The 17,436-nt window shown below is 44.9% G+C and overlaps 1 protein-coding gene across 4 annotated transcripts in view; it reads left to right on the top strand.

Annotated features, from left to right (window-relative positions):
* Window positions 1–2,045: 2,045 nt before the first annotated feature.
* Dnm3 (dynamin 3) overlaps window positions 2,046–17,436 on the top strand; it is a 450,337-nt gene continuing 434,946 nt past the window's right edge. For all 4 annotated transcript variants that reach the window (XM_046430283.2, XM_046430282.2, XM_046430281.2 and 1 more), the window contains exon 1: window positions 2,046–2,364. In XM_046430283.2, coding sequence (XP_046286239.1) covers window positions 2,204–2,364 — 161 coding nt within the window. In that variant the 5' untranslated portion in view covers window positions 2,046–2,203. The remainder of the gene's footprint in view (window positions 2,365–17,436) is intronic.

Raw genomic sequence — 17,436 nt, 5'->3', positions numbered from 1 at the left:
ACTTAGCATACAGGGGATGAGGGAGCAATTAGGATAATTTCCAGATTCTGGTTTGGAATCGAGCAGTTCTTTTGCTGGGATGGGGAGTGCACTGGAAGATGTGCTTACTAGGATTCTTTGGTAGCAAGTGAAAAATCAGAATTAGGTTAGGCAAAGGGGAATCTGTAAGTTTAGGGGGAAGTTCTGATTCATGGTACTCAGGACAGGATTGTAGATGGGATCAGAAATGAACTTGAACAGTGATACAAGTACCATCAAGACTTCTCTCTGCTCCTCTCTTTGTGTTCCTTTACTTTTTCACTGAAGACCAGTATCTTCTGCATCTCCTTTATTTTGGTGAAAATATTACTAATCGTAGTTGCAGATTTTATTCCTCATCTGCAGTCCACTCAAAGACCAATTCTCTCAATTCCACATTCCCAGGAAAGGGCTTGGATGGCTGCAGCTTGTCAGTTGCCCATCTCTACTTTCATGACCACTTGGCTGCAGCCACATGGTGGATTGAGGAGTGACTCGTAGAAAAGGAGTAGTGGGTCGATGTCCCGTCTCAGTAAAGATGATGCTTTTGGTTTTGTTCGTCTTCATCTCATGCCTTTCAAAAACTGTATGGTGCATATAATTTACAGTGAAGTTCAGAGTTTAAATGGTTCCATGTTTTGGCACAAAAATACCCACACCCCAATCAAGATCTAGAACAGTTCTCTTATTCCAGAAAGTTTCCTCATGACTCCGATAGTCTTCACTCTTCAAAGGCAACCACAGTTCTGATTTTTACAGTTTCGCCTGTTGTAAAATTTCATATAGATGGAATTAAACAACAGGTACTCTTTGTCTGCCTTTTTCATTCTATACAATGTATCTGCTTCAACCATGGTGCTGCTTTATGTAAAGTCCATTTTGTGTGTGTGTGCTGTGAACACTGTATGTATCACATTTGATTATATTTGTTCACCTGTTGATGGACATGTGGGTTATTTGCTGTTTGAGAAATTATTGACCTCTTCAAACAAGTCTTTTGCAGGTTAGAGAGTAATTTACAGCATTAAATGCTGAGATTAGAAAAGGCAAGTTCGGTTTTGAATAAGCTGAGCCTGAGATTCTTGTAGCGAGGTCTGGGATCCAGATGGAATACGGTCTACAGTGCAGGAAAGGGTCATCCTCTAGCAATTTAGATTTCTTTAATCTCTAACCTTTACATTGAGTTGAAGTCATGGGAAAGTCTTCAGGCAGAACATGAAGGGCGAGGCAAGAAAACGCTAGTATACTAAATCCTGAGGGGTATCCATAGTGGAAGAGGAACTTGCCATTTATCTTTGTGTCTCAGTTACTAGGGACAGGACTTAACACATGGTCATTTCTCGGATGTGCCAAATTTAACAGAAGGGGTGCGGAGTACATGGTCATTGATAGACTCCATAATCTGTCTCCTTATCCTACCCAGGAAATGCACTGGGAGGACAAATCGCATAGGAATCTCCAAGGCCAGAATGAATGTGGTAGATAGCAGCATTGGGGAAGGGAATACCCAAGGAACCCCACCTTTGCTTCCATGAGGATGGGGAGGACACGTCAGTAAAAATGAATAGTGGGGTAAGGTCAGACTACTCAGGGCTTCAAGTGGGGTCAGACTGAAGACTCTGGCCTGCACCAGGCCAGCTATGCCCAGGAGCCATCGCGGTTTCTGGAGCTGGGCGTGACCCTTGAGATTTTCCCCGGGGAACTGTATTCCCGTGGCAGCGGGCGGGGGATGGGCTGCCGCTGGTGACGATGCTGGATGTTGTGCCCTTCCACGGGGCTTTGTCACGATAGCTGCTTGAAAAGGAACTGAGCTGCCGGCTGAGGATTTCGGGCCATTCCCGACCAGTGCTGAAAGTTCGCCTCTCGGCCGTGGCTGCGGGGGGCAGCGGTGGTGGCATCTGGCCGCAGCTGGGCGGCAGTGGTGGCGCGCACTGGGAGCACTGAGCGGAGCGCAGAGGGGCGGGGCGGGGCCGTTTCCGAGTCGGGCCACGCCCCTTTCGCCTGCGCAGGCGCGCTGCGGGGCCGTTAGCTGTCAGGAACCGGCCGGGCAACGGGACCCCGCGTCTGCGCCAGCATCCGCCGTCCGATCCCAGCGCAGCAACATCGGCGAGGGCGCTGTGCCTCGGCTCCAGGCCAGGTCGCAGAGGCAAGCCGGGACCAGTGGGCAGCTGGGCGCGCCAGCAAGATGGGGAACCGAGAGATGGAGGAGCTGATCCCGCTGGTGAACCGACTGCAGGACGCCTTCTCGGCGCTGGGACAGAGCTGCCTGCTGGAGCTGCCGCAGATCGCCGTGGTGGGCGGCCAGAGCGCAGGCAAGAGCTCGGTGCTCGAGAACTTCGTGGGCAGGTGAGTGCGCAGGGCGCTGGGTGGGGGCACGGCCGGGGCGACCCCGCTCGAGGCGGTGGGAACACCGACGGGCAGCGGGAGCCGGAGGGTGGACCAGGGGCTGTGGCGGAATAGGGGACAGAACCTTGCTGTCGGTGGGGCGGGTGGGGTTCCCTGGCTCCGGGCATCCTCCGTCCCCGCCCCCTGCGTGGTGGTCCCGTCTGCCTTTCATCCTGCCACACAAAGCTGTTTCCTCCCCATCCTCGCGTTGGGAGTCGGGCGGGGGTCCGCCCCTGGATCGACTCCCCCTGCTGTGCCGCGCCAGCCCCGGGCGCAGCCTGGATGCAGAGTGCTCCCGGCGCTTCCCGGGCTCCGCGTCCTCCTCCTCTCCCTGCCACCCTCTCGGAAGCGCTCTGAGGCTTCAGAAGCCTCCCACCCCGAGATGCTTTGGCTCTCCCCCTGGTTCTCCTGTCCTCTGGGCTGTCCACAGTTCGAGAGAACGTCGCCTGTCCCTAGCTGGGAAGGCGGGGTGCGAGGAGAAAGAAATCCTTCCCTGGGTTGAATCTTTATCCGAGACAGACGCTTCCCCACCATTCCCCTCCCTGGGAGTCAAAGAATAAAAGGTGGTGTGCTTGCGTGTGCACCTATTCAGGGCTCCAGGCTGAGACTCTGCTGGGGGCGGAGGCAACAACAACTCGTGCTGTCCAGGTGCCATGTCATGCCTGCATCATCTCAGAACTGACCAGCATCTTTCTCGCACTCTCTGTGCCCCCTCCCCCAGCATCGTCGTTCGTTCCTTAAGCTCTTATTTGTCCTGCTAGTCTTCAGGATAACATTCAGAATCCTAATTGTTATGCTTCTCGTGACTCTTAATACAGAAAAAGCGAAATATTTTTTGAATCCAGAATCAATATTTCTTCCGCTGAGCAATTCATGAGGGATTGAGTTACCTTAATGGCCTGGCCTGAGGAGTGCAGACATTTGCTTAGAAAAGCCCATTGGGGTCCTTGGGAGAGCTGAAATCTGTTTTCTAGTAGTAATCAGGTAGCAATGTATGTAACACAAAAGAGTGGGCTGGAGAGGGACAATCCAGAGGTTGGACTTTATTCTGCTTATTTGGCTCATGAGTGACTTGCAACTCAGAAGGTTCCTGTTGATCGATGTTTATTTATTAATTTTTTGTTAGTGCTTGATGATGTGTAAAATGAAGAGTTAGTTATTACCACATCTCCTTTGGGGTGTTAGTATTCATGAAGTGCACGTTCTTTTCTCTCAGGTGATGCTCCCTCTCTCAGATGATGCTCTTCATTTTTTTTTCTTTTTATGTGAACTAGAAAGATAAGAAACCCAACAGAAAAGTAAATTTGCTGACAATTGGCTGCTATCCTTGTGTATCAACCTAATCACTTTGCCACGATTTTAGAATTTATTTTGATTAATGAGAGAAGTGTTAAAGCATTATTGCCTACGTCATTTTAGGTTTTTGGTGAAGCGATGGAGTTGTTCAATTACACTTGTTTCTTGAACAAATACTTTAAAGACTAAAATTATGTCAAATTCAATTACCACATTTATATGCATCTTTCATATATTTACTAGGATGAGCATGTATTATAAGTGCATTGTTTGTGGCCAGAGCTTTTGAACTTTAAATTTTATGCACATATCTCAATTCTACTGTCTAGGTTTGCAGATCCCAATGTCTTAATGCCATGATAAAATTGTGCACATTTCCCCACACTAGCTGTATTCTTTTATAACAAGAATTTAAAGATACAGAAGAGTGAAATATCTCAGTTTAAAGTATTTTTCATGATAAAATGAAAAATAGGGACATCATAAATATTTAACAAATCAGAGCACTTATCAGAATGCAATAGTAATTTGTTGTATTTTTAATTTTACCAATAATTACTGATATAGTGATAAAAATAAAAGGTTGAATGCAGAGGAAAAAGCTCATTTAACAAATACATAAAATCTTTATTGTATGTAGAGGTGGCACCTGCCTAACAGAGCTTATAGACTAAAAAGAAAACTTAATTAGAAAGGTCATTTGACTTTAATAAAGATTTCGGTCATTGAATTATTGAGGAATCTAGTTTCTAATTATAACCCAACCTTAGGGAAAATGAAGTTCTCCATTTCAATAAGAAATTCAGCCTAGACAGAATAGTATTCAGATTCCGTTGTAACCATTAATTTTTTTTTATTATTCAGGAATTTTGCAATTAATATAAGGTCCTTATCTTTAAAAATACAACTTCTCTTTTTTAGATGTAACTTCTCATTTTAAGATCCTGACCAAATGTATAGTTATTAAATAGTCATAATCCAGGGTCATCCCTTGTACAAATCTTGTTTTGCTCAAGATTTCGGCTTGTTTTCTTCAAAATAATGATGTATCTTCTCAATATCCAACAATTCACATTTAGTGGACTAACCATATCTTTTCCCCTGTTTTCTTATACTAATTTTTTGGATACAATGGAATGAATTTGGATGTGAATGTGTTTATTTCACTGTAGCTGCAAAAACTGATTTTTGGGTGGCAAGTTTGAGACTGTTATGAATAAAATGAGTCATGAATGAACTGCTTGTTTGTGATTTCTTGCTGAAGTGATGAATTTACATATTAATGTGATATAGTGTGAGTAACCAGATTGTTCTTTGGGTTGTGCAGGATGAGCTATATGCTGGCAGTGAGAAGCAGCTTAAGGTCTAATGAAAGAAGCTGAGCCCCATGGTTTGAATGTAGGGGTTCACTAGTTGACAGCCCATTGTCTGGTTAGTGTCTGGAAGAGCTGAGGTTAATTCAGCTGCTTTCCTGATATCCCTGTGTACCGCACATACACACACGCATATATTTGTAGGGCCATGATGATAACGAGGACTAACCTTTATGGAGTGTTTGCTACAGACAGGGGCTGTTCTGAATCCTTTTACATGGATAATCTCACTTAACCCTCATAAAACTACAGAGACGTAGTTACTCTTACAGTTGCATTTTACTGAAAAGAAAATGAAAGTGTAGGGAGTTTGAGAATTTAGTCATGGTTAACACAGAGAACAGTGGGTTGAGAATTCACGTGAGGGGCTGAGCTCCTGGATCCACTCTTTCTTGCTACCTGTATGAAACAGACACTGCTCTAGTAATAATTCTGTTTGTATTTATTTATGTATGTCCACCTTGCCTCATTTTGCAGAAGATCTGAGGTGGCCCTTTAGGCAGCATCACTAAAGATGAGTATTTTTCTTGACTCTATTAGATGTTCCTGAAGAGAGTTTTATAATGTGATTGGACTGTTTATTTAGCTATCTGTTTATAGTTCACATAACTTATTGATAGAAGGGGTAAGTGGAAACTGAACCAGTTGCTAATGTGAAAAAAGTTATAATGATATATTTGCTAGAAACATTAGTTCTTCAATGATTACAAAGGTAGAAGTTTCCACATTATTCTAGCCTGATTGGTAAGTAAACTTTCAATTCTGCACAAACTGATATGGCTTTAAGGCTAATGGGGACCAAATGAAAAATTTTTAAACAATGATTATACTTATGGGAAGTTTTCAATGTGCAGATGTTCAAATGCATGTCAATTATCAAATTAAGGTTGTTTTGAGGAAGAACCTTAAAGTGAGCCATTTGATGCTGCTGCTGCTCATGCTCAGATAATTTTTGAAAATCTGCAAGTCATGTATAGTCTTAAATCCTTTGGTTTCAAGAAAGCATTTAAAAATTGAGTAGGTAAGAGTCCTCTAATTGCAAATGAAATTAGGCACAGAAATATTCCTATCAGTGAAACTTCTTATTTCAGAAATAGGTTTGTACTGAGAAGGATTTTGTTAAACTATAAAAACATCTAAAATTAGTGACTTTTTTCAATATATAGTTTCCAAGTGTTATTACTTTAATGGATGCTAACAATTAAAGTGTGATAATTATTGAAAATCATGCTTTGTAATTCCCAAGGGTCTATTGAATGAAGTATCAAAAACAAACTATTCTTCACCCAACAGTGAATTGGCAGAACATGAAACTAGGAAGATATTTTTGTGGAATAAACAATATATAATTTATTTTTAGGTTATCACAAATTCACAGTTGGTAGAATTTAATTAGTATAATCGGCTTAATTATTTTCTCAATGTCTGTAAAGCAGTACAACTAGGTGAACTGCATTGGATAGGATATCTCTGTTTTGGAATTTACTTCTGATTAATATAAAAAAATCCACTTGACTTCTTTAAGAATGAACTTGAGCAAGCAGCTTTACAGAACCTCAGAAATGGAACTTGTTATCTGTTATCACGTAGGTTACTGAGTTCTCTGTTAATGGAACATACATTGTGTGTGTGTGTGCGTGCATGTGCATGCATGTGCATATATTCCTGTTTTCCATTACTATAACAAAATACTGGAGGCTGAGTATTTTATTTAGCTCACAGTTTTAGAGACCACATTTTCAAGCAACATTCTATAGTTGGTAAGAGCCTCATGGCAGATAGCATCATGGTGGCAGCATGTGAGAGAGAGATCACACAAGACAGGAAGCCAGAGAGAGAAGGGGCACCAGCCTTGTTCTTCTTTTCATAACACTCCAGAGAAGTAACTAAGGTCCCATGAGAACGATATCAATTCCTTTTAGGGGCAGAGCCTCAGATGACCCTAACCAGCTCCTACTAGGTCCCACCTCTTAAAGATCCCACGGCCTCTTAGCATTGCCACACTGAGGACCCAGCTTCCAGGACATGAGCCTCAAGGCACAAACCACATCCAGTCTGTAGCGGTATGTTGGTGTTTTTCTTCCTTTCCTTCCTTTTCCAGGGCTAATAAGTAGAGTTAAATTATGAGATTTTACTTAAAACTAATTAAGATCATAATTGTAAGAGGACTGCCAGCGGCTAGAAAGAGAAGATTTCCCCCCTTCTCCTATCAAAGCTAAGAGAGCCCCAAACTAGTGTAATGGATAGAATGATCCAATTTAAGTTTCCATACACTCAAAATTTTGCCATTTCCCTAAGTCTGCTTTGCAATTTCTTACACTATCAGCATTGATTTTTTTTTTTAAATCATAAAAGATTATGCTACATCAAACACACCTCTATGTAGTGGAGGGAAGCAGGGGGCCACCCACCCTTCCTGGGTGGTGGGCATAGGTTCTGTTTCCCATGGTCCCTCTCTGCCATTCCTGACTTCTGTACATTCCCATGCCAGTAGGGTGGTAAACTCAGAATGTCATTTGCCCAGGATCACATGGCCTGTAAGTGACTGAGCTGGGATTTCGTCTTGGACGTGGCTCTTATTGGAACTCTTGAAGTAGGGGCACGTAGCCGCTGTGAACACGTGTTCATGTAAGTGTGCGGGTAAGACCACAAGGAAGGATGCAGCCAGAGAAGATGACGTCTGCATGAAGAGAACCCACAGGACAAGGGTGTGAGGCCACAGCTTTCAGAGGGGACGTGGACGTGTAAGATGAAGACTGAGTTTGCTGCAAATTAACCAGGATAAAAATCGACAGCACATCGATTTTTTTTTTTTTTTATAAAACAAAAAACCCTGAAAACTACAGTTCTGAAATTGAATAGGATATAAGAAGATAGTAGACAATATGAGTTTCCAGTGTCATTTGGCAGCTGGCATCATTTTGGCTCAAGGCTACCCGTACTGAAGTATCAATGTCAGAGCAGGGAGGGTGGTGATCTGTGTCTCAGTGTCTGCCTTGACAATGCGCCATTGAACTGAGACTGTCACTTTATCACAAAGAGATACTATATGTTGAAAAGGGCCTCAGAAAAGAGTAGCAAGAAGGAAGAGAGACTGGAGAGATTAAAAATATAATGTGGGCCTGATGTGGCTCAGGGGTAGAGCACTTGCCTTGCAGGCTCAGGGCCCTGTGTTCAGTGCCCAGCACTGCAAAAAGAGAGAAGAAAAATTGGTTTCTTTTTATCACTAGGTGCAGTGGAGATTGAGAGTGGGGTGGGTGAACTACTTTATAAGCACCTCAAGGCACTAAGATTTAAGGGCGGTGGACTCTACTTTCTTTGTGAGGAACAAGGCAGTTAGTTCAAGTGATGGAATAAATTGAAGACAAATATCAGGGAAAAATGTTCTAAATACAAACCTGAAAACAGAACGTGTTACTTAGGAGGCAGAAGAACAAGACAGAGGGATTGACACTAACTGCAGTGAATTTCATAAATGAAAAGCACCTTTTAACACGTCTCGAGGGTCGGTTGGTAGCATGTTGGTGATTTTTGTGTGTCTGTAGTCTAAGTGGCTTCAGCGGCTTCTGTCAGAAGCCCTGACTGTGCGGGAAACTTCCCCCTGGCTTAATTGTTGCTAACGTCCTGGAGGAGCTGCATTAGGATACAGAGAAGCCAAGAGACTCGTCCAAGGTCAGAGAGCGTCCTGGCTCGGTTGGGAACTCGCTGTTCGGGACTGGGAGCCCCGGTGGGTCCATCATCTTCCCTTCCTCCTCCGGGTGTTTCCGGGCGCCTCCCTCTGGCCTCACCTCCGCGGCTTCTTCCCATCCTCTGTGCTGTGAGACTGTCTTTTCCTGAAGACTCCCCTGCTTCCCTCCTGGTGCCAGACCAGCAGTGACACTGCCTGGCTCTTTCTATACACAATATCGGGTGGGGACAGGGAGCAGAATTTTTCTCAGACTGGGACAGGTGATCTTCTGAGATGATATCCTCTTGAAGTGTGAGTTTTAGGGACCAGGTGGGCCCAGGAAAAGACCAAATGAGAAGGTGAATGTTTTTACACATTACTGCTGTTTACCTGCCAGGTGGCAGTTTGTGCTGGTCATTGGTGGGCTTTGCTTAGACTGGGGCCAGCATCTGAAAAGCTGTATGCAAATAAATAACAGAAAGGGAAGGTCACTATTTTCTGTAAAATAAAAGACATGTCTGTGTAGCAAATCCACATCCTTTCCTTGGCCTGTTTCTTAGTGTTTCTTTTTCATGTTTGTGCTCTGAAACTGAGGGGCACTGAGGTCCATCAATGCCAGAGGAATTACTCTGGCATTTAACTTCGACGAGCATTGTGCTAAATGCTTATTGCTAACCAGTAATAAAGGCAGGAGTTGTTGGGGGGAGAAGGATGACGTATTTAATTCCTGAATCGTATGAATGGTACAGTTAATTTAGATCTTGTTTTTTTTTCCCTAGCATCCCTGCTGAAAGCCCGTTTCCAGGGGCCTTGGAGTGTGCTCGGTGCCTCTTTGTGACAGCTTGTCATTTTCACTTCCCACTGCTTCCATTATGATACAGCCATGAGCAGCATCTGCATCCACATTGGAGGCAGACAGGGCTACGAGGACCCTTTGTCCATTGGGTCATGGCTTGGATTGAAAAGCCTAATCCATCTCAAGTCACTGGATGGGTGGCTGGTCTTCATGTTTTCTTACTCCCTCCTTTGAGAAGGTGCCACCTGGTTGTGATGATTGACAGCAGGCCTGGCTGTCTGGTGTTGGAGTCCCACCTCTGACTTTTGCAGTAAGGGATTTGGCAGCACTGGGCCTTGGTTTCCTCATCTGCAAAATGGGGATAAAAGACTTCATTTTAAAAAAATGCTGTGTGTGAGTTCTAAGCAAGATAGCAAATGTCTGGTCCAAATTGTGCATTCACCATAATGATCATTACTTTAATCTTCCATTTAGACTGGATATTTTCTGAAAATTTCAAAAACAAACTTTGGAACAACAATAGATGGTCATGTGTATTTGCAAGGTCTTCTTTCTATGAATGTTGGAAAATAACAGTTGCTTTAAAATACTTTTATTTTTATGTGGTCCTGAGGATCAAACCCTGCGCCTTGCACGTGCTAGGTGAGTGCTTTACCACTGAGCCACAACCCCAGCCCCAAAATACTAATTTTTAGATCAGGCCAATTTAGAGGGTACTTGAACCTTCTTCAAAGACTTCCCATATTTAGCATTATCACCATGTACTTTTTTCTTTAAATATATACCCAACATAAATCCAGTTTTCATACTCTTCCCTCCTAAGAGTTCCAAAGCAATTTTTCATTCATTATTCCTCACAATTTCCTTGAGAGGATACTAAAAGCATATACTATTTTTTTCCAGTTTAATATTTTTTATTTTTAAATTAAGTGACATGCTAGGAGTCACATGGTCAATACTAGATCATAATAAAATTGAAAATATGGACAGAACAGGATGAATGTATTTTGCTGACATTATTTTCAGATATTCTAGAGAATAGATTTAGAGGAGGCATTTGATTCTGTGATACAAAGTAAACCATGTTTAGCATATCTCTTCCTTTTAGATGATGGGATGGAACAGGGACTCAGCAGAGGGAGTCCGGCTGGGGCAGGGTTGCTTGGTGAGTACAGGCTCAGCCCAAGGATGAGAGGAATGGCCCTGGGAGCAAGAGGCAAGGTATTATTTTTCCTGTGAAAGTACCAAAATTTTTATAGTGGATGTGAAAATAATACTCAACGATTCTATTTTCAATGGGAAGATTCCTATTTTGCCTTGATTGACATTCCTACAATGTATTAACTATCAATTTTAGCTCCAGGCACTTAACTGGCTCCATCTCGGCACCTTTGTGGTTACTAGGTGTGCCCCAAGAGTTTTGCAGAGCAGCAGCTTCGGGTATCTCACCTGGTGGAGGTTAGGCCTTTGCATGAATCTGTGTTTCCTGGTTAATAAAGTGGGGAGAAAGCCTTGCATGAGTCCTACTACCTGGACAACACCCACTGTGTTTTCTTGTCTAGAAAGACTGATAGAACTATCTGAGAATGGCAGTTCTTGGTTCAATTTAAGAAATGTTACCTAGTCTGTTTACTTACTCTGAAAAAGAAATTCCACGTGAAATCGAGGGGAGATGGCTTTATTTGAGTTATGTACTTTGAAAGTATATTTTTCTCAAATTTTTTTCGCTGAGTTAGTGAATGGCAGAAGGATCATGATTGTCCTGCTTGAAATGTGAGATGGGAGAGCAAGGGACGGAGAGCTCCACTCACTGGACAGCGAGGTTCTGGGGAGATGTGGCGTGAAGACCAGAGCATGGAGCCTGCGCTTTGTGAGAGTCGGGGCTGCTGGGGGTGAGCGGGGGGTGGTCTGTTCACACCCCTGGTACGTGCTGCCTGGGCACTGGGGAGGAAGCCTCTGGTGAGCCAGGCCCCGTGGTGGGGCAGAGCTGGGGGAGTCCAGTCTCTGCCATCGCCTGCTGGTCCTCCTCAGCCCTGTGTCTTCAAGGCCCCTCCTCAGTCGCCCTTGTCCTGGCTTCGCTGCTCAGGGACCTGCTGTAGAGTTGGCCTTGCCCTTCTGCACAGCTATTAGCAGCTTCCATGAGGTTGGGACGTGCCACCACCTCTGTCATGTTCCATAGCATGGTGGTGGCCTACAGCAGGAGCAAAATGAACGAATTTGCAGCGTAATTCTGCACAAGCCATTTATCGGAGCCCATCATACTTTCATCAATAGGTGGTTGAGAATGGGTGTGTGTCGGGGGCGTGGGACGAGATCAGTGCTGTGCGAGCTGTGTGTCGTGTCCTGTTAGTGGACCCTGACATCAGTTTTGTTGGTTTGTGACAGCCTTGGCAGGGGTGGGGGGTGTCGGACTACATCCCAGGGAGAAATGACAAGTCATGACTTGTGAAGTCTAGTTGTGGACTTGTATATGAATACTGTGCTGCAATGTAAAGTCTGTTCTTACTAAGGGTTATCCTTAAATAGTTGAATGTCTCTGGACTAGATTAATAAATTTTTAATCATTTATTTGATTCTACCTTTAAATGGTAGGGCATATCTTCTCATCATTGCAGGCACAGGTCATACTATCAATGGGTTAAAATATAGATTATTTTCCTTTGTTGAATTAATTCAAAGTAATATGTATATGTGATAAAAATTAAGACTGTAATAGTCTATAATACTCTCCCCTGCCTGAGGTTTCCTAAGGTGTTTCCTTTACCTGCATGCCTGCCAGATAACTTCTGGGCATGTATTTTCATTATATGCCATTTATTTGATCTTTGAGAGCAGAGAGTTTAATAAACTTGTTTGGAGGTAGATGATAAAATCAATTACAAAAGATGGGGTTTGAAAATTCTTTTAGCAGTTGGGTTTATTTGTTCGCTGAGTCCTTTATGAAGAATCATTCTGAGGGTCCACTGTATGCCAGAAACCGAGGCTCAGTGTGTGCAGCCACTCCTTCTGAGAGTCTGGTGACCCGTGGGATCTGCTGTGTCCGCTGCTGCTGCTATCAGGGTGACTAGGCCTCAGTGCTGACGAGGGACGTTTTTTGGAGAACAGGTGGCAGGGCCGTGATGCCGTCTCCAAGTATCTGAGGTTATTTGGAGAGGGTACCTGACAGCGTCCCCAGAAGACAGAGCGAGTAGGTGAATGTCACTCGAGACAGACTTAACCTTCGTGTTAGGTGGCCTGCGGGGCCCTGTGAGGCGGGACGTGTTCTGTTCGAAGGCGGAGGGTCCGAGGTGTCTGGTGCTTGGTGTGGACCAGTGGGAAGGGGTCGAGGGGAAGCACTTGAGGGTTCTCTGACCTGACAGTCTGTGATGTGGCTTGGTGGGTGCCACCTCCTCCACTTTAACCTGCCCATGTGTACGCTGCTGCTCTCCAGGGAATCTTCCAGAACCTAATCCTAACCTGTCTGCCTTCAGGAACCTGCAGTCACACCCTCCTCTATGCCTCTGCCGTCCAGCCTCAGCTTCCCCCTCTCCTGAGCGGCTTTGTGCCTCACTGTGCTCATCTTTTCTGCGCACGCAGTGGTCCTTTCTGGGGACATAGGGACAAGCAGAGGCCAAGCAGAGCATGCCATCTTGTGACCCAATGGAGCGCCAGCTATCAACCCATATGTGAATGCCTACTTTGTGAAAGACCGTTTGGGGATGAAAAGGCGGTTAAAAGTATTTTCCCTCAACAGAGTCCGATGAAGACCCGCCTAGAGTGTTCTCCAGGACCTGTAGAGTGTTGATAAGAACATGGACTCTGGAGCCAGATGGCCCGAGTTCACATCCTAGCTCTGCCTCTTCAGAGCTCTCTGGTCTTAGAAAATCATCTGACCTCTCTGTGCCTTAGCTTCCCATATTGAGGTGGCTCTGAGAATTAGCGAATACACATAAAGCACTCGGGACAGTGTCCCGTAGCAAGGGTTACATGTTGATCATTACTGAGGACGGGCCTTTAGAGGCACAGTGTGTTCTGGATCATCAAAGAAAAAGAGCACATCTCTTTGGAGAGTCCAAAGTAGATTCTATTAAAATCTTGAAATGGACTTTAAAGAGTAAGATTGTGACAGCTCGAGATGTCTTAGCAGACAATTTTCCATTTGATTGAGTACCTGGAAGAGGAGTGAAGGGGGGTAAAGCCAGGAGAGTGAATTGGGTCCCACGTGGAATTGCCAAGATGAGGAATTGGGGCCTAATCCATGAAGCTGCGAGGAGTTTCACAGGTTTGTACGATGTTTTGGCACGCTCAGAGTGAGGGTTGAGGAAGACACACACTCACTCTAACATAGGTACGTAGACGAAGGGAGACGTCTGTGATACCGTTGGGAAATGACCTAATGGCTACAGGTCTTGATCCAGTAGTGTTGCTGATGGAAGTGGAAGAAGGGCATTTCAGAGATGCAGTCCATTTTTTACCAATGGTGTGCAAGGGAGGCAGAGAAAGAAGTCCAAAGTAATTCCAAACTAAGTGGGCCCCTGGAGAAACAGCAGTGAAATTCATAGAAATAAGTAAATTTGGAGTGGCAGGGAATCCATCTTCCCTTCATGTCCACTAGTGGGGTCTTCCACTCCACCATGGCTCCAGGTCGTCCATGAAGCATCCACCTGACACCCTCTCTGCCGACTGTGACCTTCTGCAGTGTCCTTGGGATTTATGGCCAGCTCTTCTCTGTTTAGCACTTGAATGTTTCTGGCTGATTCATATCAGTTTTTGACCCCTAAGGTGAACTGCAGTCTTTTTATTAGTATTCTCCACAGGATCTTGAGCAATATTATTTTGAGAGCAATATTACTCTTAGACTGAATGTCTATATCTCCCCAAAGTTAATTTGTTGAAACACTAATCCCTGATGTGACCCTGTTTGGAAATAGGACCCATAGAAAGTAAGATCAACAGAGGCCATATGGGTGGGGCCCTCATCCAACAGGATTAGTGTCCTTGTAACAAGAGAGACAGAGCTCCCTTTTCTGTGGGCCTAAGAGGAAAAGTAGTATTTTATGAGCCAGGAAGAAAATCCCCAGCAGAAAGACTTGGCTGGAGCTTGATCTTGGATTTCTAGATTTCAGAACTGTGAGAAATAAATTTCTGTTGTTTAAGGCTCCCAATCTGTGGTATTTTGCTATGGGAGCCTGAGCAGACCAACACAGGCACTTAATTTTTATTGAGTTTTCACTGATTAAATTGTTGATCTGACTAGGTGGTTTGACACAGTGGGGTTCTTGGTATTAAGTGATTTATTTTTACACTTCCTAGGAAAAAAGGACTGTCTGACACACTAATGCTCTTGATCAACTACTGTCCCCTCACCGCTGTGCCTTAGGCTGTCATCCTTCTCTGCCCCTACTTCTCTGTCCAGTGTCACAATGAAGCCAATCTCCTCCGGGGTCTCCTGCCGTGGCCCCTGCCTGCTTCAGCAGTTGGCTTAGCTTTCCTTCACACCACTCTGTCAGCGTGGGAGCAAAGAGATTTGAATTACTAGGGACAATGGTACCTGAGACTGGTCCATCCCTGTGTCTCCCAAAGCAGGTGAGTGATGACCTGTGTTACTCACCAGAGGAAGTCGAGGCTCCCGAGCTGCACTCTTGGGGGCCGGTTCTGGGCCTGGAGTCTACCCACAGTGAGCTGTTTCTCCAGAGCTCTCCTCGTGCTGCTCTGATAAGCAGCTACTAATCGCCACTTCCGCAATTCCCATTATTTCTGCAGCTGTGGATAAGGGATGCAACGTGCCTTCGTCCCCACTGGTTCTCTGGAACTGCCCTGGCCAGGGTCACTGGTCTCCAATCAGCTCCTCTTGCTTTCCACGTGTGCCTGAAATTGATCACCAGTGTCCTTAGGATTTAGCTGAATTCCTAATTCCTACAACCCCCGAGTTCAAGTTACCACTCACCTTCTGGACCCCAGGATGACTTCCATCCATCTACAGTATGGCTGATACTTGACGCAGTTGGGATCTGTGTCCCCGAAGACTCTGTATCAACAATGGCTTGGTTGCCAGCCTGGGATGATATTGGGAGGCAGTGAAACCGTTAGGAGTGGGCGTAGGGAAGGAAGCTGTCATTGGGGGCATCCCTTGGCGGGCACGTTGGGATCCCCTTCCTTTCTCTCTTGCTTCCTGGTCACCATGAGGTGAAGGTTTCCTCTACCTTGTGCTTCTGCCATGACACACTGTCCTGCCACAGGCCCAAAAGCAGTGGGTCCAGGTGACCATGGACTGAAGCTCTGAAGCCATGAGCCAAAGTGAGCCATCCCTCCTGAAGCCGACGTCTGGGGCATCTTGTCCGGTGATGGGAACTCAGTCACCAAATACGAAGTTCAAGTTAAACCATGTCATTGTTACGGGGAAAGTTTCTCAGCTCCTAATGCCAACAGCACAAAACCTAGGCTTCTTGGTGTCATTCAAGGCCCTGCGTGGCCTGATGTTTCCAGGGAACCTGTTCATTCCAGCTGCCTGTCACACTCTGCATACTCGCCACAGTTTTGCTGCCTCTGTTCACGTGGACTCTGGTCTGCTGTCCTCTAGGAAGCCTCTCTGCCTCCCACAGGCTCATCTCTCCAGGATTATTTGTGTCTCTTCAGGCACCCATAATTCTCTGAGCATTCCTCTAACGTTATACTGGCTAAATTGTATTCAGTTGTCTTATCTGCTTCTACAACTCAACTGCAGCTTTAAGGGCAGAGTCTGTTGTTTACCTTCATAAACTTCTGAGTAAACATTGAATTGATCAAGTTAGTGGACAGTGTTCAGCCTTTGTCATGCTTGATGATGCTCATTGCCCATCATCGAGTGCCAGACACTGTCTTAGGCACTAGAAAGGAAGGAGTCTGTCCTTGTCATCAGGGAACTTGCTGTCCAATGGAGACCTACAGTTGGCAAATAACAAGAGTGAAATTATGAATCAGCCTAGATGCATGACAGAGATGGGCAGGTGTAACAATAGAGCACGATGAAGAGGGACGTATTTATAGGGACGTGGTGACATTTATCAGATGGGTGATTGCTGTTTTAGGTGATCTGTCCATGGAAAGAGCTAGGGCACAGCATTCCTCTTCCATGTGGTAGGGCTCCGGGGTGTCGTAGAGCTGTGTATTGGTGGAATTAAAGTCAGACTGTCACTAGAGCCTGGTGGGGAGATGTGTGGGCAGCAGAGGGGAGTTAGGCAGACTTTGCTGTTTCCAAAAATCAGCTTAGAGTTTATCCAGAGTGCCATGGTCAGCAAAGGAAGGAAGGACTTCAATCGGGGTGTGACAAAATCTGATTGACATTTTAGATCTCTCTAGGTCAGTGCTATTTAAGACAGTGGTCACCCCATACAACTATTGTACATTATGTTTCAAGAAATGGGATTTTTTTTTCAATTTCATGTGATTTTAATTACTTGAAACATATTAAAATAATGGATTCAGTTGAGGAACAAGTGTGATCTGATACACGAAGATACTTTTTTTTGACAACATCTGATGAAAAGTTAGCTCACATCTCAATTTGGTTGCTAAGTACAAAATGTATACCATGTTTCAAAGATTTGCTTTGAAAAGAACATCAACTGTCTTAATAGTCTTTATATTGCTTACATATTATGTTACGTTTTGGAGAAGTACGGGTCAGAGTGCAGCCCCCAAGAGTGCAGCTCGGGAGCCTCAACTTCCTTAGGTGGCTAATGTAGGTCGTCACTCACCTGCTTTGGGAGACACAGGGATTGACCAGTCTCAGGTACCATTGTCCCTTGTAGTTCAAATCTCTTTGGTTCCCACGCTGACAGAGTTGTGTGATGCCCATGAAGGAAGGAAAGCTAAGCCAACTGCTGAGGCAGGCAGGGGCCACGGCAGGAGACCCCGGAGGAGACTGGTATCATTGAGAGAAG

Source organism: Marmota monax, unplaced genomic scaffold (assembly GCF_021218885.2).
Source record: "Marmota monax isolate L192 unplaced genomic scaffold, Marmota_monax_Labrador192_F-V1.1 WCK01_AAM20220418_F8-fsc00055, whole genome shotgun sequence".
In the NCBI taxonomy this organism is placed as follows: domain Eukaryota; kingdom Metazoa; phylum Chordata; class Mammalia; order Rodentia; family Sciuridae; genus Marmota; species Marmota monax.
The sequence above is the reverse complement of the archived record's forward strand: the minus strand, read 5'-3'. Positions and strand labels throughout refer to the sequence as shown.